We start from the raw sequence: 24,338 nt of genomic DNA, 5'->3' as shown, positions 1-24,338 counted from the left end.
ACCCAAGAAAAGTGGTGAGCCTGCTTTTTTTTTTTTTTTCCCCCTTAGAGCCTGCCTGCCTGCCTGAGTTGTGTAGGGGCCTGGTGCTTCCCTTCATGGCTGTGGTGCCCCCCGGGACAGCCTGAACCGGGCGCCTGCGGGTGGGTGCCACATGGGGGGGGCCCGCTGCTGCTGCAGAGAGAAGAAGCAGCCCAGGGACCGCTCCACCCGCCGGCATCTCGCTGCTGCAAGAGAGGCAGGTAAATCATCAGGGTGTCTGCACAACACAGGGGTTTAATCAGTCCTAAATTGAAGCCGTGTTTTTAAAAACCCACCGCTTCACCTTAGGGCCCATGTTTCATCTACACACACCCCTAGGCTACTGTCAAACTACTCCAAGAAGATAATACAGATTCACAGTTCTGGTATTATGCTGGACCTGGGACCAACACTCAGTTGATTGTTGATCCCAGCCCTGGCATCACACTGGTGTCCATTCACAATTCAGTGCAGTGTGGGGGTTAGGACCAACAATAAGCTGATTGTCAGTCGCATCCCCCTACATTGCACCTGATTGTCAATCCCAGCCCTAACACACACCAGGGCTGATTCAAGGATTCTGGTGTGGTATCAGGGCTGGGACAGGCAACCAGCAAGCTGGTGAGCTTGTTAAAAATCATAGTAAGCATTCATGTGTGATTGCTCAGAACATGTTCTAGCTTTTCATCCAGCACAGTAATGCTAATTACAATCTAAATAAAACATGTCCTGAGTGTCTTGTGCTACAAGGCCCATAGAAGACATATCACCCAGTGCTCCTGTATTTCACAACATAACTGGTGGTAGTGTCACATCTTTTTTACCCAATAAGTCAGATACATCCACTGACATATTCATCCAGAATGTGAGATACAAGCAATCGATTTTATCCTCTGCCACTAGGGTTTCTTTCCCACCTGTCAGAAACATGCTAATCACCAGGTTACAGGCCATTCTGGATCATGGGAGGGAAGACACTCTCACTGTTCCCTGTTAAAATTGTTCTAATTTGCCTAAAACAATTAAAGATCAGGTCAAAGGAAGCAAGAAATGAAATAACTATCTAGTTTGTTTTTTGAGGGATTCACCTGGGACTTGCTCCAATAATTAGCCCTTAACAGTTGCATTAATATCTATAAAATAATATCAAACTATGCTGAGCAGATAATCTATTCTTTTCATTTCCGAGCTTCAGAAAACATTCTTCAAAATGACACATATTTAATAAAGCAAGCTGATCTATTTATTGATAGCAACTCCATCCTAGTAGTAAGATGTTTTATATAGAGTTCTCATTTGACTTAATTTTCATAAAAATAGTTTTGATTTCTTAAACATGGTTTCTTCTGAACTGTTATTCTTTAACTAAACAAGCTAAAACATTGGAAATGGAATTCTTCATTTAGTATTTCATAAAATAGTTCATATAATGAATTTAAAAGACCTATTCTATTGGCTTACAGAGAGTTATACCAGGGATGACTAAAAGGAGTGCTGTGGTTTTTTAATGTTAGCCTTTTTGGTGGCCAGTAGCTTTAAACACTAAGGTATTTTTCAAATATCTTTCGTAGAGGCCCAATTCAAAGTATACGGAAATTTGTGTAAAAACTCCAATTGACTTTGACAGATTTTGGATCAGGCCCTAAAACTGAAACTGTTAAAAATAAAATTCCCATGTAATTTCCTCTAAGTTATGATGAGAAATGACACACCTCCCGCAGCTTCTCATTGATCTTAACTAGAGCCCATAAACTGACATGTGAAAGGTGGTAAAAAGGGAACCTATGAAGCCTGGAAAAGACTCAGATTTTATGGGTTATTGATTTACCAGTGAAAGTTTTGCCAAGTTTAAGTGAAGGACAACAAAAAAGAGTCATGACCTACAGCACTTGACCTAACTCCTTCTACAGTAGTGGACTTACTCTTCATAGAATCTACATATTTTTCCTAAAATAAAGGGCTACAATATAAAATGCTAGAGATTAAAAATTGTCTGGGTTATACAAAGATGAGTATGTATGTCCACCAGTAATTCTAATAAAGTGCTATAATATAATTATAAAGTTAAAACATTATGCATAGTATAGTATGTAATAAATGCTTAGTATAAATAATGCTTATTAAGGTACTGGACTGATATCATCCATTTAGCCACAAAACAGGTATAGTATGGAGTCAGTGTTCTAGCCCAGAGGTCAAACTTAAGATGGAACAATCCCATGCACGAGTACAGGCTGGGCGCTGACTTGCTGGGCAGCAGCTCCGCAGAACAGGACCTGAGTGGACAATAAGCTCAAGATGAGCCAGCAGTGTGCTCTTGTTGCCAAGACAGCTAACAGTATACTGAGCTGCATTAGTAGGTGTGTTGCCAGTAGGTCAAGGCAAGTGATTATTCCCATCTATTCAGCACTGGTGAGGCCACATCTGGAGTACTGTGTTCAGTTTTGGTCCCCCCACTACAGAAAGGATGTGGACAAATTGGAAAGAGTCCAGTGGAGGCAACAAAAATGGTGAGGGGGCTGGGGCACATGACTTATGAGAAAAGACTGAGGGAACTGGGTTTATTTAGTCTAGAGAAGATGAGACTGAGAGGGGACTTAATAGCAGCCTTCAACTACCTGAAGCAGGGTTCAAAAGAGGATGGAGCTAGACTATTCCCAGTAGTGGCAGATGACAGAACAGGGAGCAATGGTTTCAAGTTGCAGCAAGGGAAGTTTAGGTTAGATATTAGGAAGAATTTTCTCATTAGGAGGGTAGTAAAACACTGGAACAGGTTGCCCAGAGAGGTGGTGGAAACTTCATCCTTGGAGGCTTTCAAAACCCGGTTAGACAAAGCTTTGGCTGGAATGATCTAGCTGGGGCTGGAGCTGGTCTTGCTTTGAGAAGGGGTTTGGAGTAGATGATCTCCTGAGGTCCCTTCCAACCCTAACTTTCTATCTTGCTATGATTCTATGAAAGGATAGTCATGTTTAATGTCCATTCATTCTTTCTTTCACTATTTAGACTGCTAGCAGCCATGCCATTCAGTGCCAGTTATGGTGGCATTTTGCGATGTTGACAGCTGTTCATTCACAAATAGACCAGAGACAGTGAGCAAATTTTACAATTTTTAAAAACCACTGAACATCTTTCATGTAGTAACAACTTCCCATTAAGAAAAATATAAATTTAAGGACTGCCATTTACTGGGTCAGACCATAGGTTCATCTTGTCTGGTATTCTGTCTCACACAGTGGCAGAGAGCAGATGCTGAAACAGAGAGTGAACTGGGTACAACCAAGGTTTTTCCCACTTGCCGCCTCTAGCATTTAAGGTCTGACTTTGAGACTGTACCCCTAACTTTCATGTTCAATAACTACTGATTTACCTTTCCTTCAAGAATTGTTCCAATCCCTTTCTGAATGTGGTTAAACTGACAGCTTCCACAGCTTCTCTTGGCAATAAGTTCCACACTAATTACACACTGGGTGCATCTACACATTCATTACCATGCTTTAGATACTGCACATTTAGTTTAATACTTGCTTAATAAAGTACTAAGTAAATGCACAGTAACAACAGTTACTGCACAGTAGCACCGGCACGTGGTTAATTTGTGATGCTCACTGTGCATTAGCCTAATAACATTGCACAGTAGGTTATTAGCAGTTTTTAACCACCACACTACTGTGCAGTGTTATTAGGCTAATGCACAGTAAGCATTTCATGTAGACATGCCCACTATGTGAAAAAGAACTGCCTTTTGTTGGTTTTAAACTTATTACCTAGTTTATGTTATGATCCCTGGTTCTTGTGCTGTGAGAGACAGTAAATAATAAATCTCTATTTATTTTCTCTTCACCATTTAGCACTTTCTAAACCCTTTTCATGACCCTCCCTCAAACATTTTTTTCTAAATTGAAAAGGCCTAACCTCTTTAGTCTCTCCTCATGTGGAAGCCCCTCCATACCACTAAACATCTTTGTTGCTCTTCTCTGTACCTTCTCTAGTTCTTTAATATCCTTTTTGAGGTGTGACGAGCAAAACTGGGCACAGTATTCAGAGTGTGGATGCACTGTGGCTCTATAAACGGACTTAATGATACTTTCCATTTTGTTTACAAATCTCTTGTTAATAATTTCTAACTGAGCTGATGTTTTTAATGCACTGCCCACAATGACTCCTAGGTCTGCACCAAGTTTTGTTCTATTTTAACTATAGAGAGCCTATAGTTCTGCAGTCAGTCAGGCCTGAGGCAACCCAGCACCCCTGCCACACATTCATTATAATGTGCAGTATTTCCCTGCCCTCCCCCCCATAAAAAGGTTTTCTTAGGCTTGGCTTGTGTTCCTCTAAAGCTTCCTATGAAGCAGGAATACATGAAGCTTGTAATTTTTTCACATATATATTGAATGATTTATAGATATTAGGAAAGGATGTGTATATATGTACATTCATGCATGTAGAAGTAGCAAAAGGGAGATTCATCATGCTGTAATTTTTTCATTTCAGTATTCAAATGTTTTGTTTTTCTTACCTGGCACTCTCTTTGCCCAGTTAATCATGTGCACAAGTTCTCGGTCTGCAAGGTTTGTCAACAAGGTCATCATAGAGGCTTCATTGAAAGGTCTGTTTGGGTCATACTCGGAATAGACTATGGGAGGCTCAGCTTCCAGCAAGGCACTGACCATTTGCTCTGCTGTCAGGGATAGGGCTGGACTATTCTTCTTAGTATGCTTAATCACAAGTGGACTTGTCCAGAGGGTGGGGGTTCTCATCTCAGCAGTAGCAGTTTCTCCATTTCTGGCATCCTGCTCCTCTCTTTGGCGTTTTTGTTTCAACATACGCCCACCTCTCCGGTCTTTTCGGATCCCTAGAGACACAAAGAGTACAATGATGTTCATTTCCTTAAATCTGTATAGCTAACGTATAGTTTCAACCTATTAACAGCTGTTACTGATAGATCCATGTGGCATTTGTTCTGGTTTATTTTGTTAAAAATCTTTCATACATACAGAATTTAGACCATTATATGAGGAGAGGACAGGAGTTATGTGTATTTGTAAATGTATAATATTAAGAATACTCCATTACTTATTAACATTCAGATCAGACAGGTTTATCAAACATAATACTCCCTCTCCTTCCTCCCTCTCCCCCTCCAAAATCAATAACTTTCTCTATGCAAAACTCCAAAGATATGCAAGAGTTTTTGCTGTGTAAGTACCTGGTTTTTGGTACCTACCTAATTAGGTACTTATCTAATTGTGGCATCCATGACAAACTTTTTCCTAGTTTCCATCAGGGATAACTTTCTCATCAGCTTGGTGCCAATAGGTCACAAAAGCAACCCCCTTAACTGCTCACAACAGCAATGCTTTGATCCACTGATCATTTTAACTAAACATTATGTTACCTAAACTAATCACTGAGCAGTATTTGTTCTTTGTTAGTAATGAATGCTTCATAAACAGAGAGAGACAGAGAAGAGAAAGGAAGAGAAGACAGATAATATATCAACCCTAGTGTCAAGTGAAGATGCAAGACTAACATTTTTGGGGGGCAGAGATTGTCACTTCCATTACTTTTTTATATAACATCTAGCACAAGAGGTATTAATCCTTGGAATATTACCATAGCAGCACCAGTAGTTGCAAGAACAGAAGCCTTGCCAGAGAGTAAAATTTCTCTTTGTGAAAAAGTTACCTGGCAGCCAGGTTGGGCTACATCAATAATAAGAGAAGGTGGAGGCTAGATTGGAGTCTAGAGGAAAAGGCATGGTTATTTGGGATCTGTTGACTGCCTGGAGTAAGTTGTACCATTAAACACCTTCTCCACCTACTGAAAAGCACTCTAGCTCAAAGCTGTCTTGAAACTGCCAAATCTTCATGTTTTTTATATGGTTTAAAATGTAATAAAAAAGCCAAAATGACTCCTTCCAAATACAGTGCGTTCTTTATGTCTATAAATGATTTTCAGAGACTTTTTTACACTGTTACTTCCTCTAGCTAGAAGGGTTGTCAAGATCATCTTGAAGCTTGGTCATGGCCTCCAGGTCAAAGATTGCTGTATGAATAAACATCTTCATGAAGAGGATAACATTTTACTAGATTTGTATACATGAAGATGGCAGACTTTTTCTTCTAAACTTGTTAATATTTTGTAGGTTCCCTAAATAGTATTCAATTTAATTTTCCAGAAACACTAGATTCAATCATTTCCATGCTTTAGGTTTGTTGGTTGTAGCCGTGTTGGTCTAAGAACGTGGGTAGACAATTTTTCCAACAATTTAGTTGGTCTAATAAAAGATATCGCATTTACCCAAAGAACCTTGTCTGCCTACATTCCATAAATTTCTCACCAGACTTGCTACTTGACCATTTTATGTCTTCCCATTACGTAAAGTAACGTTCTATAAGCCAAGTGCTTTAAAAGGTTTGCTATTCCTACATAATTCATAAATGTATTGCTATTTTTCTTACCACAAAAAGTTTCTTGAGACCAAAAATGTAGACCTATTTTGATAAAACTTCTTTGTACAGCAATTCTCATTAGGAGATTACTGCTGAAAATTCAATAAGAAATGTCTTCTTTAATAGTTATTTTGCCGTATGGTTTTTTGCCACTGTGATGTTACAGAATTAAAATTGCCTTATGAAATCAGCAGGCTCAACCATGTGAAAGAAAGCTACATGGCTCACACATACTCAAACACTTCATAACTTCACCACATCCTGGATTATATAGTTGTTAATCCAATACAGCAGCTTCCCTTTAAAAATCATCTAATTCATCAAAATATAAATGTGTACCTCTGTAGAACCTTTTAACGTTTATCTGCTCAAAGAGATGAACTTACAGTAATGAGTATTATTCAAATCAACAGACAGACAGGAAAACTTGCCCTGAAGATAGAAGGAAAATACTCATTGTTTTTAACCTGTCGTGAGTGCTAAAATAAGCCTCCCAGTCTCTATTACCAATCATCACTCAGTGTTTGTAGGGACATAGTGCTTTGTTGTGTGCGAAAGACACTCTGAAGACATTCTCCAGTTATTCCTTCTTCCCACATCGGTATTTCACAGAAATGATTTGACAAAGGTGTTAGGGGTGACTAACACAATTTTCTCAAGGCTGCTAGCTCTTTTCCTGTAGCCAGTAGTATAACAATGGGTGGGTGAGCAAGGCATGAGCAAGGCCTAAGAGCTACGGGGAATGCTGGAATTGAGCTAAGATGTCTCTTTATCCTCCTATTCCCCATCCTTCCACACACATCCTGCACCTTTCCTGCAGTGACTGCAGCTGTAGCGGAAGGGAAGGCAGAGCAGCAATGGCAATGCACACCTTAGAGTGCATTGCCATTGCACTCAAAAAATAGAGTTTTGCTGCTGCTGGTGAGGCATTTCCTCCTCTTTTTGCTGTCAAAAATGGTGGGGTTTTTGGCATCTTAACATGTTTTGATGACTAAAAAGGTGGCATTCCCCCAACACTGCCAGAGCAGTGAACCTGTTGGTCACTGCACCTAGTTCATGCATTGTGCCAGTTATGCCTCTTCCTATAGCTGTAAAAAAGCTTAGGGCTACCTTATATCAAATGGATGTTAAGTACAGGATCTGGTGAAAAAATGGTGAAGCCAAGTTTTTCCACCCTAATTCCGGAAGATCAGACCTGGAAATGTAATGAATAAATAATCCTTTTAATATATGCTACATATGGTGGCAGGTATTAATCAGCAGGAGTATTGCTAAAAGAATCATGCTCTTAAAAATATCAGTACTAGTGGTGAAGCTGAATCTGGAAATCACATCCAAACTGACCTGGAATTCAGGTAATGTGACTACTGCAAACATTGGCTTCTGATCCTTCCTGTTTTGCCAATAGGGGAATTCACAGTCTTAATGCTGATTTTTCACACTAGAGACTTATATAGGTTGGAACCTATTTACCTGATATAGTATCTCTCCGTGTATTTCATCATAATCTTTGATATAAACTCCTCTCCATGGACCAAGATCTTGTAGTGGTGGAGAAGCTTATGTGTCTCAATGATCCTCAGAGCTATGTTACCCAAAGCCATACACTTGTGCCAGAGTCACCCACGGCGTGCAGGCCAGAGGGAAGGTTCCAGACAAATCAGGGTCCAAACTCCAGGTGAAGAAGATGTCAGGAAAAAGGCTGCAGCAAGATGGAGCTCTCCTGTTATCTAGGGTTCGCCGGAGCAACTAAGGGGAGCCAGCTGCCGGTAGGGGGCAGGGCCTGGCCCTTATAAAGCCCAGGGCCAAAGCCAGGCTGGCAGTTCTCTGCCAGCAGCCAGAGAGGTAGGAGCTCCCTCGGCCGAGATATGGGAAGGAGCCTAAGTCGCAAGTACTGCTCATGATAGCCCTGGAGGCTTGAGCTATGATAATGAGTTATGGCCATGTGGCTTGTGGTTATGTTACAGCCTAGGGGCTTGTGTTTTTGCTTTGTGTTTGTATTATTACACCCGGAGGCTTGGGCGAGGCTGTAGGGGTTGGAGGAGGCCTCAAATACTCACACGCCAGTGCGTGAGCAGCTGGCGGCGAGGAGCGCGGCCAGTGGGTTGCGGGCGCAACCCGTAGGTTGTGGACGGGGACCTAGACCCTGGATTGCGTGTGGGGGAACATAGCCCCTGTATAGCGCCAGGGAAGGCGCAGCTCGCATGCCACTGCGCGAGCAGCTGGCAGCAAGGAGTGCGGCCAGTGGGTCGCGGGCGCAACCCGTAGGTTGTGGGCGGGGACCGAGACCCCGGATTGTGTGCGGGGGAACATAGCCCCCCAGCCCCAGGAAAGGGGCAGTATTACTGAGTAGCCCTGTGTGGGCACAGCGAGCCCTGGAGAGGGGGAAAGCCATTGTGTATTATTGAGTAGCCCAGTGTGGGCGCGGCGAGCCCCCAGAGAGGGGGAACGCCCTTGTACGTTATTGAGTAGCCCAGTGTGGGCGCGGCGAGCCCCCAGAGAGGGGGAACGCCCTTGTGTATTATTGAGTAGCCTAGTGTGGGCGCACGGGCATAGCGAGCCCGGCCGCAGGCTAGTGCGGCAATCCCCCTCAGACCAAGGCAGGGCACTGCGGTTGCCCCTGAGAAGACAGGGAGTAGCAGCGCGGTGAGCCAGAGTCAGGGAGGATGTCCGTACGGTTGGCCCATAGGACCGGAGGCCCGCTAGAGAGTCCCGAAGCGGAACCACACCGGCAGGGGAGGCCCGGAGTGGGCTAGATCAGAGTCCCAGCAAGAGGCTGGGCATGAGAGAGGGAGCCCAGGGTGGGCCACAGTAGAGAGACAGACCGGACAACGTCCTTTACATCTGCGAGGCTTGGGGCGTGGTATCAGGGGAGGTAGGAGCCACGCATAGCCCGTAAGGCTAGGGCGCTTGGGTAGCGCCCATTGTACGGGGAGACCCACGAGGGGTCCAGGAGCTGACAGGCCCGAGGTAACACAAGGCAGCCTCCCTATTACATATATTCCATCAAGACGTGGCGGGCGAGAATGGAGGGTGCCCTCGGGCCGGAGTAGCGCGGTGAGAGGGCCTCAAGGAGATCACGGCCCTCCGTGAGGACCCCGCCGTGACATTCTAGTGCATTGGCCGGGAACGGCCGTGCACGGGGAAAGAACCCGTGTCCCTGACAAGGGAAACGAACCTTAGGGCTATTTTACAGATTGACAGGGCAGTGAGATCAAGGGGCTTGAGAAGGAAAGCCCAGATCGAAAGAGAGACTGCTTGTCGAGAGTTATAATAGTGAGGACGTTGAGTCAGGTCTGGAGCAAGGGAGGGGAAAAAAAAAAAAAAAAAGGGGTTAACCATGGCAGGAATAGTAGCTCTAGAAGACAGGTGGCAAGAAGCCTTCACCTGGCAGTTGCGCGTGGACAAGGCAGAGGAAAAGGCTGCCCGTCTAGAGCTGGACTTAGAGATAGTGAGAGCACAGAAGGAACAAGCCAAAGCAAAGGTGGCCGCTTTAGAGTTGCGGGTGCAACCCGGGAAGAAAGAAGGCGGTTCCAAAGAGATAAGGCGCCTGATGGCATCAGGAGCAGAAAAGGCTCAAGCATTGGAACGGCTCGTGGCAGAGGAGGCCAAAAAGAGCAGACAGCGAGAGGAGCAGTTGCGAGAAATGCAGGAGGAGTTGGCTAAATGGAGGAGGAAGTCCCCAGAGCCTGATATAAGCCAGACAGGGGAAAAAAAGGAAGTGAGGCAACGGCTAGAGGTATCCAAGAACCTCATAGCAGCCCTCCAGGAAGAAATCCGTGACCAAGCGGAGCAAATAGAGACCATGCGTAAGAACGTAGGAATCTGACGGGAGAGGTCTGAACAGGTGGAACGCTTGGTTGTGGAGCTTAGAGAGAAGCTGGCAGAGAGCTTTGCCCAGGCAGAAGAAGCGGGGAAAGCGATAACAAAGGAAATAGGGAAAGTAAGAGAATATATGGCCAACCATGAGGCATTAGAAGAACAGAAGCAGTCCCTGGAGACAGAGGTAAAAGCTAAAACAAGGGAGTGTGTAGAGTTGCGGGCTCAAAGGCAAGAGGTGGAAAGAGAAAAGGACCACCTAGAGAAAGAGGTGCAGTCCCTGAGGACCCATGTAGAAGAGAGCACAGTCAAGGAAAGGATAGTACAAGCAGACTTCGAGCAGCAACTGACACAGGTTGCTCAAGCACACAGAGAGAGCTTGACTGCAGTAAGCTTGCAGTTGGAGGAGTATACATCTAGGATTAGCACTGAGCAACAGGAGCAGCTGCAGGAGCTGGAAGCCCTGAGAAAAATCTTGCTAGAGACTGAGAAATGGGTAAACAGGGCACAGACCGTACAGGTGAAGGTCCAAGAAGATCAGGAGCTCCATAAGAATACTGGGAGAGGAAGCTCCAAGGAGGAGAGGGAACCCGAGAAATCAGAAAAGGGTACGATGACAGAGGAATCCCCTGAGACCGATGTGGCAAGAATGGGGGAAGGAAGTATCCCCATTGTGATCAAATACCTCAAACAGGAATGGAGTCGCTGGGCAAGCCAGTATACAAAAGAATTAAATGGCTTGAGGGAAAAGGTAGAGGAACTGGCCAGTGAGCACAATGCTGGGGTACTGGTAGTACCAAAAGAGGGGCAACGAATGAAGGTAGATAAGGGGGATACAATACCTGTTCAAGGCAGTGAGCCAGACAGGGGGGACCGCAAAAACGGCGATCTAAGCTACCCTAGACATACTCAGGAAGGCAGACAGTTAAGACAAAAGGACCAGAGTCCAGAAATGGCAAAGGCTCTGATGGGTGATAGAGCCAATAGGGCTCCCAGAGGGCTGAGAGTGGCAGAAGCCCAGAATAAAGGGAAGGTGCAAGGGCCCAAATTGGAAAGAAGGGGCCAGAACCCCAAGGAACTTAAGGGGGGAGGAGATGCACGTCTCAAGCCCCACTGCAAAGAAGGAATATCTAGCCCGGCGCAACGACAGAGACCAGATCGTGTGCGGCTGGCAGACCGAGTTAAGGAGGCAGCAGGGCCATCTTCACCGAAGGTAATTCGGTTGGGCGGAGATCAAGAGAGGAAGAAGAGGCCATGCGTGTACGTTAGCCACCTCCCAGGGCGAGTCCAGTGGTGGACTTTAAGGAGACTCATAGATATGAGGATTGGAGGGGTGGCCTATGTGACGATATATAAAGGGCCTAATGGAAGACCTACCAACCGAGGGAGGTAGAGTTTTGGGGAGAAGAGTATGCCCAGAAGGCTTTGAGAAAACAGTGGGAGCTCTGGGGAACGCTTATGGACTGGGAAGAAGCCGTAGGAAGAGGGGACCCATTACGAGGGCCCCAAAGAAGAGAAAGTTCGGGACATAGGAGGATGGAGAGGAAAATCCATCCCAAACAATAGGAAGTAACTCTCTGAGGAAGAGAGAAGAAGCCAGCTTGGTAAAATGAGGGGGCTGTAGAAAGGAAACAAAAGAAGGTGAGCCTGAAGTGCACCCTACCAGGGTTGGCAAATGTGGGCGGGGCTACCTTTGGCAGGGTGGCTCCCAAGAAATCCCACGTGATGCGCCCCTGGGTAAAAGGCGAGGAGGAGGCGCCTTAAAACCTCCGCCGTTTGTAGGAATTACCCGCAGGTGCCAGAAGACAGGCCGAGAAGAAACCCCGAATCCGGCAATACCTGAGGAGAAGGGAAGATCTGCCTCGGTGAGTCAGGATCTTGGGGGGGGGGGGAGGTGTCGCAGGGCACCTTAGTGCCTGCTCCTAAGAGAGGAGAAACTGCCAGGGAGAGAGCCCTGGCAGAATCAAGTGAGCACAGCTGTGGGTTGCCGGAGCAACTACGGGGAGCCAGCTGCCGGTAGGGGGCAGGGCCTGGCCCTTATAAAGCCCAGGGCCAAAGCCAGGCTGGCAGTTCTCTGCCAGCAGCCAGAGAGGCAGGAGCTCCCTCGGCCGAGATATGGGAAGGAGCCTAAGTCACAAGTACTGCTCATGATAGCCCTGGAGGCTTGAGCTATGATAATGAGTTATGGCCATGTGGCTTGTGGTTATGTTACAGCCTAGGGGCTTGTGTTTTTGCTTTGTGTTTGTATTATTACACCCGGAGGCTTGGGCGAGGCTGTAGGGGTTGGAGGAGGCCTCAATTACTCGCACGCCAGTGCGTGAGCAGCTGGCGGCGAGGAGCGCGGCCAGTGGGTCGCGGGCGTAACCCGTAGGTTGTGGACGGGGACCGAGACCCCGGATTGCGTGCGGGGGAACATAGCCCCCCGGCCCCAGGAAAGGGGCGGTATTACTGAGTAGCCCTGTGTGGGCACGGCGAGCCCCGGAGAGGGGGAACACCCTTGTGTATTATTGAGTAGCCTAGTGTGGGCGCACGGGCATAGCGAGCCCAGCCGCAGGCTAGTGCGGCAATCCCCCTCAGACCAAGGCAGGGCGCTGCGGTTGCCCCTGAGAAGACAGGGAGTAGCAGCGCGGTGAGCCAGAGTCAGGGAGGGTGCCCGTGCGGTTGGCCCATAGGACCGGAGGCCCGCTACAGAGTCCCGAAGCGGAACCACACCGGCAGGGGAGGCCCAGAGTGGGCTAGATCAGAGTCCCAGCAAGAGGCTGGGCATGAGAGAGGGAGCCCAGGGTGGGCCACAGTAGAGAGACAGACCGGACAACGTCCTTTACATCTGCGAGGCTTGGGGCGTGGTATCAGGGGAGGTAGGAGCCACGCATAGCCCATAAGGCTAGGGAGCTTGGGTAGCGCCCATTGTACGGGGAGACCCACGAGGGGTCCAGGAGCTGACAGGCCCGAGGTAACACAAGGCAGCCTCCCTATTACATATATTCCATCAAGACGTGGCGGGCGAGAATGGAGGGTGCCCTCAGGCCGGAGTAGCGCGGTGAGAGGGCCTCAAGGAGATCACGGCCCTCCGTGAGGACCCCGCCGTGACAGTCCTATTCCCCCCAGCAGCACCTGGGGTGATGAGGAACAATGGCCAGAAGCTGCTGGAGAATAGGTTCAGGTTAGAGATTAGGAGGCAATATTTCACTGTTAGGGTGGCCAGGATCTGGAGCCAACTTCCTAGGGAAGTGGTCCTCGCTCCTACCTTGGGTAAATTAAAAAAGAGGTTGGATGAACACCTGTCTGGGGTTGTGTGATCCCAGCATGTGCTCCAGCCAGTGGCGGGGGTCAGACTAGATGATCTAATTAGGTCCCTTCTGACCCCAAACTACTATGAAGCTATGAAGTGTCTCCACAGAAAGCTCTCTGCCCTGTCCACAAATGAAGGCAACATTGAGGAAGTCTGGAAGGTGTTTGAAGCCATCATCCACATGTCTGTGCTGAAACCCTAGGCTATACTACACATTGACACCAAGACTGGTTCAACACATGTAATACTGACATCTAAGCCCTAAATGACTGGAAGAAAAGGGCCTATTCTGCTTGACAAGAAGACACCTCATTTCAGCAGCAGCAAAAGATGCAGCAACTCCCAAAAGCCAAAACTCAAAAGAGGATCTGGGAAATCAAAAATCAATGGTGGCAAGGTAAAGCCAAAGAGATCAAGCTCTATGCTGAGAAACATAACGTGCATAATTTTTCTGAGCAATGAAGGTCATCTACAGCCCAGTTTCCCATGGTCCTACTTTCCAGCAACCACAGGCTAGACTGATGCTCCTCAAAGACAATGAATCTATCAAAGTGCTCTTTCCATCTAGCTTGGAGGCACTCCTGAACCATGAGTCCCCTGTGGTGGATACCACCAGGGATTATGATTATATAGGATGGTTTGGATCCTATAGCCACCTCCCAATGCCCTGAAAAGGGATGCCTCACCAACCCTCCTATCCTAGAAGATTTCTGGCATGTCATCAAGGAAACCAAGAATAACAAGGCTACTGAACCCCATGGCATACCTGCTGAAATCTACAAGCCTTGTGGTAAAGAACTGGTGCTGGGACTCCACAAATTTATTCTATGCATTTGGAACAATGAAGAGATCCCTGGGAACCTAAGGAATGCCAACATAATGACTATCTTCAAGAAAGGAGATAAGACAGTGTGGGGGAACTATCAGGTATTGCCATCTTTTTCACAGCAAGGAAAATCCTTGCCAGCATCCTCCCGAACCATCTAAAAGTGTCAGGAACAACACCAGGACCTGGTGACATCACCAAATCCTTTGATTCCATCAATCATGAAGCCTCGTGGAAAGTGTTGAGCAGATTTGGGTGTCCTGAAAAGTATATCAAGGTCCTAAGGCTTCTCTGCAATCAGATGACTGTGACCATTCTATGTAGCAGATTGGAGACAGATCCATTTGTCTTCCAAGCTGGGGTCAAGCAAGGATATGTCATCGCTCCAACTCTGTTTTCCATGTTTTTTACAGTCATCCAACTCCAATGAGGCTGCAATCTCAACTAAGTGGCTGCCCATTTGGAGGTAAATCACCTCATCCTTGAAGAGAGGGTGGAGGAAGGAAAAGGCCAAATCCTGGCCTAAAGCCTATCCACCCCTGCGGAAAGACCTGCAACTTCAGTGGATGGGTCTGTGGCTCAGGGATTGGATTCTTAAATCACCTCAAAACCCATCAACAAGCTGTAATAGAGATCATCCTCAAATTGAGGGATTGCCAACAACAGCGACAACATAATGCAAACTAGGGTGTTTTCTTCCTAACAGCTCCTTGATTTTCTGCTGATTCCTACAAGTCTGGAATTCACTTTCCATTAATTTGAAGAAAACAAAGGGTCAGCCTTCAGTGAAAAGTGTAAACAGCATCTGCATGCAAAGAGTTTTGCTGGGGTAAAAAGGAAGAAGGAAATGAAACACTTTCATTGTGCATGTTACCAGTATAGATCTTATTTTTAATGGCATTCATGGGCGCCTGGTGCCTCCTGAGTCGGGGGGGGGGGGGGGCACCAGCAGCCGATCACCGACTAGGTGGGGTGGTCCCCCAGTCATTTTGCTGCTAGCACTTCTGGTTTTGCTTCTCTTAGCACCCCCACTCCTCAGCCGGTGCCAATCTCTGGGGGGGCACCAGCCAGTGCTTCTCTCGGTGCCCTCTACTCCCTGGCTGGTGCCAATCTCAGGGGGGGCACCGGCTGGCACTTCTCTTGGCACCCCCACTCCCCAACCAGTGAGGGCCAATCTCAGCAGGGACACATGCCCCCCTCCCCACGGCCCCCCATGCATTGCCTATGATGGCATTTCATTGTTCTTTTTGTTTTCTGTTTTGTTTAAATTGTGTGCATGCGTGTGTGTGTGCGTGCAGTATGTCAAATTGAAAGTCACATCATAGCTCTTTATTCTAATCCAGAGTTTTTGACTGAGTTTTTACCTCTCTTCTTTAACAGATAAAGAAATGATAACTCTAACAACAAAGGGATAGGAGGGTTTCTAATCCAAAATTTTTAAAGGAGAAATATAGATTAATATCTTCACAAGAAAACCTGTTGATTTTATTCTACTGTTGTGATTCTTAGGTCCTAAACATTAGAAATCAACAAAATCTAAACTGACTCATTGGAGAAATTGGAGCAGGGGCAACCAGGAAAACCCAGAAGCATGTGAAATACTCATAGTAGAACATAGGCATAGCTATGCCTAGATCATCCCCGACCAGTGACTGTCCAACCTATTCTTGAACACCTCCAGTGATGGAGAACCCACAACTTCCCTAGGCAATCCATTCCACTGCTTCACTATTCTAACAATGAAGTTTTTCTGAATATTTTAACACTGAAGAAGTTTTTCTGGATATGCAATCTAAACTTACTTTGCTGCAACTTCAAGCCATTGGACCACACCCTCCTCTTTGCAGCAAGAAAGAACAGGTGCTTTCCTCTCCTTCCTGGCAGCCCTTCAAGTATTTGAAGACTGATATCATGTCCCCTCTTAAGCACCTTTTCCACAAGATGAGCATGCCTAGCTCTTCCAGCCTTACTTTCCAAGCCCTTTATTATTTTTGTTGCCTGCCCCTGGACCCTCTTTAACGTCTTTATGTCCTTTAGTGTGGAGCCCAGTACTGCAAACGGCATTCCAGATGAGGCCTAACCAGTGGAAAGTAGAGAGGCACGCACTATCACCTCCCATGCCTTGTACTGGTGCATCTGCAGTCTTATATGTTAACAACCTGGGTTCTGTTCTGGGTTCTATAGACTCTATCTAGAAATTTTTAAGAGAGTCTGTTTATTCCTCCTGTATCATATCAGCTGCTGAAACTATTATGACTACAGACAGAAAGGCCCTTTAAATCTGTATAAGCATCAGTGCTCATCTTGAGATTTATAGAATTTTCTACTACTAATTCTTCTCTTATTCCCTAGATGGAGAAACAACATGGTGATTCTATTATTCATTTTCTTGGACTAAAAGGGAGTGAGTGTCTCTCTGAAATATGTGAGTGCTTCCAAATTTCCTTCAGCTTATCAAATTTTATCTTGGCTTTAAAAAAGAAAGGAGAAAAGAAAAAGAAAAATGAGCAATGCACAGGGTCTAATTCCTACGAAAGACATTTCTATAAAGCTACCATTTGAGTGAACCATTTCTAAAGTCATATTTGAAACAAAAACTTTAAGTTTGAAATATATATGGATGCTTTCATTCTAATGCCAGATTCCAGCCTGTAATGGTACCAGAACTGCCAAAATACTGTAAGAAGGGCTATTTTACCAAAAAAGGAAATAGTGAGCATCTCATGAAAAATCTTTCTCTTGCAAGATTTCCATTTGTATTTTAAGGAAACAAAAGTCAGTATTATTAAATTCAAGTGACACATTTGCCAATTAGTAAATTAATTTAGTATATGGTATAAATGGATCAGACACATGCCACACTTCCCTCCTATGTAGGTAATCACTCAAAACCAGGATAAAGTTACCTTTGAAAAATGTGTAACAAATTTAGCATGTAGCAAAGTTAACATTTTGTGATTCTGCTCCCTAAAAATTAAATCGATCTCTAGTCAGCTAAATAAGTAGCTATTTTTCAAAGTTATCATATATTAATAGCTACCATACAAGTCAGTAAGAGCTGCTCAACATCAGAACACCTGGGCATATGTAGCTAGGATTCATACAAATTATATCTATGGATTTACAAATCCAGTTTAACCACCTGTTTTTTAAAACTTTGTCTAATAACGTCATATTTATTTAGAAACAATCAATGAAACTTGTCTGATTATCTAATCCTATTTTGATGTCCAAATTCTAATCGTTCTGAATATCACTTTTCCTCCCACTAGGAAAGAGTCATAAAATATTAATTTTATTTCTACATTACATCATATTTTCAAAAATATTTAGAAAATGTGGCAGAAGGAGTATTTGTTTTACACAGAACTGACCACAGAATTGTGCATTATAGGCTTAAAAGAAGAACTGATATTTTTTGAAGTACTGTACAGATGTTTCACTCTGGGAAAGTACTAATTCTAGGATACTTTACACATTAGAATTTTATTTATTTTATAGTCCTAAAATATTCACAGAGCATTAACTGCACAGAATAATCTTACAAGAAAGCATAGTTCCCTCAGAAATTAAAGTGTTCTCAAAAAGGAGTTCAACAAATGTCAGACATTCACAAATGTCAATTTGTGAACATATGGGTAATGATAAGGAGGAGGTAATCACTAGAAGCCAGATTGGACTTGTCAAGAAAAAATCATGGACTTGTCAAGAAAAAAAATCACCAAACTGATATCCTTCATTGAGACGGTAACTGATTTGATGAATAAGGGAAGTGAGGTGGACATAATATAACTGGATTTAAGCAACACAGAGTCCCACGTGCTATTCTCATAAGCAAGCTGAAGAAACTTCGGCTAGACAAAATTACTGTTAAGTGCATACATAATTGGTTGAATGACCGCAAGCAAAGTAACTATAAATGGATCAATGTCAGAATTGAAGGAGTTTGCAAGTGGGATTCCACAGGGTTCTGTTCTATGTCCAGCGCTTATAACATTTTTATTAATCACTTGGATGCAGGGATGAAAAATAGACAGATCACATGTGCAGACAAAAGAAAACTAGGAGGGTTTGCAAACACTTAGGAGAGTAGGATTAAAATTCAAAGGGATCTTAGTATATTGGAAAATTCAGTTAAAAAAAGGGAACTCCACAGAGACAAATGTAAAGTACAGCATATAGTGAAGAAAATATAATTGCACAGATACAGAATAGGAGATAACTAGCCTAGCAGTAGCAAAAAATGCAGATGCAATTCTAAAATGCATTAGCAGAAGCATTGTATGAAAAATATGAAAGGTGATATGAACACTCTACTCAGAATGTCTTAGACCACTGGCAGTAAACTGAGTCCAGATTGGAGCAGGGTGTTTAAAAAGGCATGTAGAGAAACTGAAGAAGGTCCAGAGGAAAGAGATGCAGATGATAATGGACATGTGATATAAACTTTATGAGGAAAAGCTAAAAGATCTGAGTATGTTTAGCTTGGAGCAAAGAAAATTAAGGGGAGATGTGATAACAGTTTTCAACATCACGAAGATGCAGAAACCTATTCTCATAAACATTTGTGATGAGGAAATAAATGAAGCAAAAATACAGTTGAAATGAAAAGATGTTCATTTTAATCCAGCGTATGCAACCTGGAATAAACTCTTTTGTCAAATAAAATTATGACTTCTTAAATGACTCCATCAGTTCAATCAAACCTTGGATGAGGGAGTTTGGAATTAACATCAGTTAATAATGTAAGCAAACATTATTCAGACTTTTTACTAAAGCAAATTCATTTTTCTCTCATACTAACTAATGGCAATCAATTCAACCAACACATCTAATTCAGTCTTTAAAATATATCTCCTGTCTGTTACAAATGTATTTTCATGCTTCACTTGATTAAAATAAATAGCAAGAAACAACCTACAAAATCCAATACTTCTAATGGGGTAGTACATATTTAGTAACTGTAGTAATAGCAAAAACTTGCAAAGTTTTTGAAGATGCATGATGCAAAAAACAATAATATGGCATTATGTAATTAAGCATAATACAGTACATATACAAGGAGGCTGAATTAAGGTTGCACTGACATTTTCTAACTGAGGGTGATGTTAAAGGTTACCTTTAAACCATTATAAAGACCCCTAAAACACAAGCATGTACTTGTTAAAAGGTGCTAACCCATGTTAAGTAGTCTCTAAATATTTTACAGTTTTGCCACTTCAGGTGAGGGTTATCTTTGATCTGTTTTACCCAAGTCATTCCAAGGTACTGTTAAGTCTGCTCTAGTGAGATAAAACACTATTTTCATTCCTCCAGCATCCCAAGAAGCACCATTCCAAGCCCTTCCCACTCCTTTGCTCCATGGGCAAATTTTCAACCCTCTTGAACCCTACTGACCAAGGGAGTGGTGCTAGTCCCAAGCCAACACTCCCTCCCGCCCCTCAGGGAGTGTGACCCCAGGATACCCTGACCACTCTGAGCACCCAAGTGCAGCTCACCAGTTTACTGCTTACTCTAACATGCAGCAAACCCACTGAGTCTCAGTTGTGCCCCAGGGTGGCATGAAGTGAGCTCAATGGATCTCATCTCTGCACTGGTATGAGTGCTAGCCCAATTCTCCCAGGTCTGGGTTGTTTTGTGTTTTTTTTCATCCTGTTTTTCACTCATTTGTCCTTACTTCTCCCCTGTGCTGCCCCCTCCCCCACCATCCATTTACTTCAAAGTTTTTTCCCCAAGACTTTTCCCCTTCCACATGGTGGTTTCTTCATCTCTGAGCTACATGCCACCTTTCCTGCTCTTCTCCCACCCCAGAAGAGGGATAGAGTCCTAACTCCTGTCCATATCCCTGTTCTTCGACCTTCTACTGGCAAATCACAGCTGTGTAGGTCCGAGACAGCATTAAACCTTAACCTGTGACTGCTCTGAAATTGTTCTAAATTTATGATGGCATAACATTCCACAGACTTAAAAGCTGCTTGCAGATGTTAAAAAAAAACAGGCTTTACCAGAAGAAGTAATGCATTACTTGAACCCGACTCTGCAGCATGTGTATAGATTGGCCAATTCAGCAGGGCTTTTTGGTGCTTTTATCTAAAGCTGAGTCAACCATCTAATAGATAAAAGAGCCAAAGAAGGTACCCAGTCTATATAGACATTGCTTATTATATTGCTTCTGAAAGCTTATTACCACCATCCAGCCTTATCTCAGTGGGTAATGTCCCAGCTTGGTTATTCTTAAGTATACACCATCCTCCCACTCATGCCTGCAGACCCCTCCAAACCTAGAAATGCACAAAGTGAGACTGATCCAGAATGTCCCTCAGCAGCCACACTCAAAACCTTGATCTCTGGTATGTTTAAAAGTGGCCATTGGGATGACCTGGGAATGGCCTTACTGACATATATGGATTTGGACTATGTCTATGGACACAAGCTGGCAGGGTGTGTCCAAAAACAGCCAAACAGGGACTGTGTCCTGAACTGTGTCCAGGGACACCACACCTTAGCATGGACTTACCCCAATTAGCATTCATTTTCAATGAGAACTTTTTGTTGTAGATCTCACTCAATCTGGCTACAAACATGAATTAGTCTATTCATTGCTTGGAATTCAATTAAAGGTAACAAACTTTTGACTGAAAATTATATCAGAAAACAGGCTTTGGCCTTAACATTGCAGGTTCCAAAAGAACTTCCCCACACAGGAGACTATAGCACTTTATCTTAGAAACTGCCTTATAAATTCTAAAAGTAAATATTAGCATTCATTTCACTTTTTATACATAAAGAACTCAGTTTTTTCTTATTGGAATGTGTTGTGTGCATCTATCTACTCTAATTTAAGCTTGGTCTAGTTTTGTCCTCCTCTCCTCTAGTTTTGTCCCCCTCTTTTTCGTCTAGTTTTGTCCCCCTCAGTAGACCCACCTGCAGTGCCACACACTGCATGTGCAGGCATTCCCCGTGCTACTACTTTGCACCACAGGAGGGTTGTGGGGGGGCTGATCTTGGGATCTCCCAAAGATCAAAAAACCCACACCAAAAAAAAGTGGGGCAGTGCACATGGCGACAACACATGCTGCACAAAACCAGACCTTGGTTGGCCAAAGCCATGCTCTGGCTGACACCTAGGCTTCCTGCCATGACTTCAGCTCCCCAGAGCCCCTAGGACCACCAGTAAGGCTGCTGGAGCCAGCACAGTTGCTGGCCCCAGCCTCAACTGCCCCACCCAGGGTAACCTGCTGCATGCCAGAGGGTGTGGGGCATGGACATTCCCTGGGGACAAGTACAAGGTGTGCCACTGCTACTTGTCCCCAGGGAAACAAACACCTGTGCTTGTCTGGATGTGCCCTCTGATTGGCTGTCAATTCTGCTCACCCAACTTCTAGGGAAGAACAGCCAATGAAGGTCACTGCAGGAAGCAAGTCAAACTCCCCTCCTTCCTATCAAATACCTGTTCTCACAGGAACAGAGGAGGAGGAAGGGAGCAGAAATAAACCAATAGTTGAGAATGGCTCTGCTTCATCTTTCCTCATTCTCCTCTTGTGAACAATGGGATGGCTTTTCTGCTCTTCTGCCCTTTTCTTTTTTTACAACATTCATTGTGGGTATGAGGAGAAGGGACCCTGCTGTAGTTTCCCCTTTCAGGTGTGGGAGAAGCCTTCGCTGAGATACCCAAAGCTCTGTGCAATAATAAAAGAACTCCATTTGGATTGCTGTAACTTAGGTCTTTATTTTAAGTGTACTTTATTTAGTGCTGGTGCTTGCAGCCATGAGATGCATTTTGTGCTCAAAGCTGTTACGAAACTCCCCAAGCCTGTGGAGTTTCCTGGTAGCAGCCTCTAAATCATCCTCACCACAACTCATGTTGCAACCTGCAGAGTTGTTACACCCAGGTTCTATAGGTATAGCAGAGTAAGGCTAAGGAAACAGAATTGATGGGGAATAGGGAATAGAAAAGTTTTTCAACTGCTGGTGGGGACTTGTAGCTATACTTCTCTTTACTGAAATCTGCATTCTCTCTTCTTCCTTCTCACCTACCACTTCTGTTCTAGAAAGGATAGCAAAATGACAGTGTTTCTCTGTAGGTAGACTGAACCAATACTCACCAAATATGAGTCTATCCTCCTTCCCTCTCCCTGAACCTAATACTGTCATGTCTTTGAAATACTTGATATTAAATGCAGCCTAGACAATAGATCATTTAAGGTCCTTCCTGTACCCATAGTTCTGCATCAAAATTCTCTTATTTACTCTCAATAGAAAAAAGGATAATTAATGGTGCTCTATTGTATTTCTGATTCTCAAAATGTTCCACCTAGTTGTTTAATTTTGATTACATTCTTATTCATTTTTTTCCAGCAAAATGAATTCATCTTGATGCAGTCAGGGTATCCACATCTGTTTGCTTCACAAAACACCATTTGGAATTTGCAAAGCATAAATTGTATTGAAAGATTTTTTTAACAGGTTGGTTTATGAAATGCTAAAAATATGGCATTTCAGTATATTTGTCCTGCATTAGGCAGCTGCTTAGCAACAGGAAATGAACACTAGTCTCCTACAGAAACATGTATTATGCCTTCTTTTGAGAGAGAGAGAGAGAGAAGATGTACAAACAAGTGAACGAGCATTTCTGGGTCAAAAAATCAAAACTTGATTTCTAGGGTTGTTGGTTGTAGCTGCGTTAGCCTAGGGACATAGGCAGACAAGGTTCTTTGGGTAGATGTAATATCTTTTATTAGACCAACGAAATACGTAGTTGGTCAAATAAAAGATATCACATCTACCCAAAGAACCTTGTCAACCTGATTTCTAGGGTGTCTTAAAAACTATCATCCTATATTTTAGCAGGCACATTCAAATGTATGTGATGAAGTTATGAAGAAAACCTCACATCAAAAACATTGTAATTTTTTTTATTGACAAAATACTTTTCAGTTGAAAATCTCACAGAGCTTACAAATATGAATGTATCAAACCTCCCAAACAGAAATAGGAAAACTGAAATACAGGCTGCGTCCACACATTAAATTAATGCACCTGTATTTTCTGTACAGAAAATTCAAGCTCATTAAAGCGCTCCTGAGCACTCATCTGAACATGTGCTCGTCGGAAGTAAGTTTGCTCCCCCAGCAGTTCAAAACAGGGCTGATCTTGCCCTGCTCCCCCAGCTGCTAGCCCACAGCTGGCAAGGAGTATGGGGGGCCCACCCCAATCTTTCCAGGGCTGGAAGAGTTGTCCCAGCTCTGGGGTCAGCTGCCTCCGAGCCACATGTAGACCGGGACACATCCAGATCCAGACCAGATCAAGACATGTCCCAGTCTCCACATGGTTGGGGGTGGCTGCCTGGCAGTGGAGACAGCTTGCTCTGCTCTCCACCCCACCCCACCTCACCCCACCCCACCCCATCAGTGGCTCCCTGCTGCCTAGGGTGACCAGGAGCAATTTCCTCTCAGCCAGCATCTACATGTACACTTCAGCACATTAATTTAATGTGCCAATTTCTAGTACTTGTATCCAAAGGTACTAGAAAAGGGTGCATTGGACTAATCTACTGTGTAGTAATTGCTGCACACATGTAGACAGTGATGCATTACTGTGCATTTGATTAGTCTAACATGTAGTAAAGCTTCTTGTGTACACACCCATAGAGAGGTTTAAGTGATGCAAGATCTAAGACACAAAGAATGAGTGGCAGAGCTGAAAAGAACAGATCATCAGATGCCTATCATTGTGATCTACTGATTTGACTATGCTGGTATGAATCTTTTACATATATTTCAAACTAAAATTCTGACCCCCAATTCCTGATGCTTAAATGGTAAGCTGGAGAACCGCATATACTCATATATTCATTTTGTACTTGCAGATCTCACTCTCTGGCTCTTACACGTATAAAAATTGCAGATTCTATGACTAAGAAATAAAGGTT

At 44.1% G+C, this 24,338-nt stretch overlaps 1 protein-coding gene across 5 annotated transcripts in view; it reads right to left on the bottom strand.

Annotated features, from left to right (window-relative positions):
• ESR1 (estrogen receptor 1) overlaps positions 1 to 24,338 on the bottom strand; it is a 295,315-nt gene that overhangs the window by 92,566 nt on the left and 178,411 nt on the right. For all 5 annotated transcript variants that reach the window (XM_014605489.3, XM_019488300.2, XM_019488302.2 and 2 more), the window contains 1 exon segment: positions 4,535 to 4,870. In XM_014605489.3, coding sequence (XP_014460975.2) covers positions 4,535 to 4,870 — 336 coding nt within the window.

This window comes from Alligator mississippiensis, chromosome 1 (assembly GCF_030867095.1).
Source record: "Alligator mississippiensis isolate rAllMis1 chromosome 1, rAllMis1, whole genome shotgun sequence".
Lineage (NCBI taxonomy): Eukaryota > Metazoa > Chordata > Crocodylia > Alligatoridae > Alligator > Alligator mississippiensis.
The sequence above is the reverse complement of the archived record's forward strand: the minus strand, read 5'-3'. Positions and strand labels throughout refer to the sequence as shown.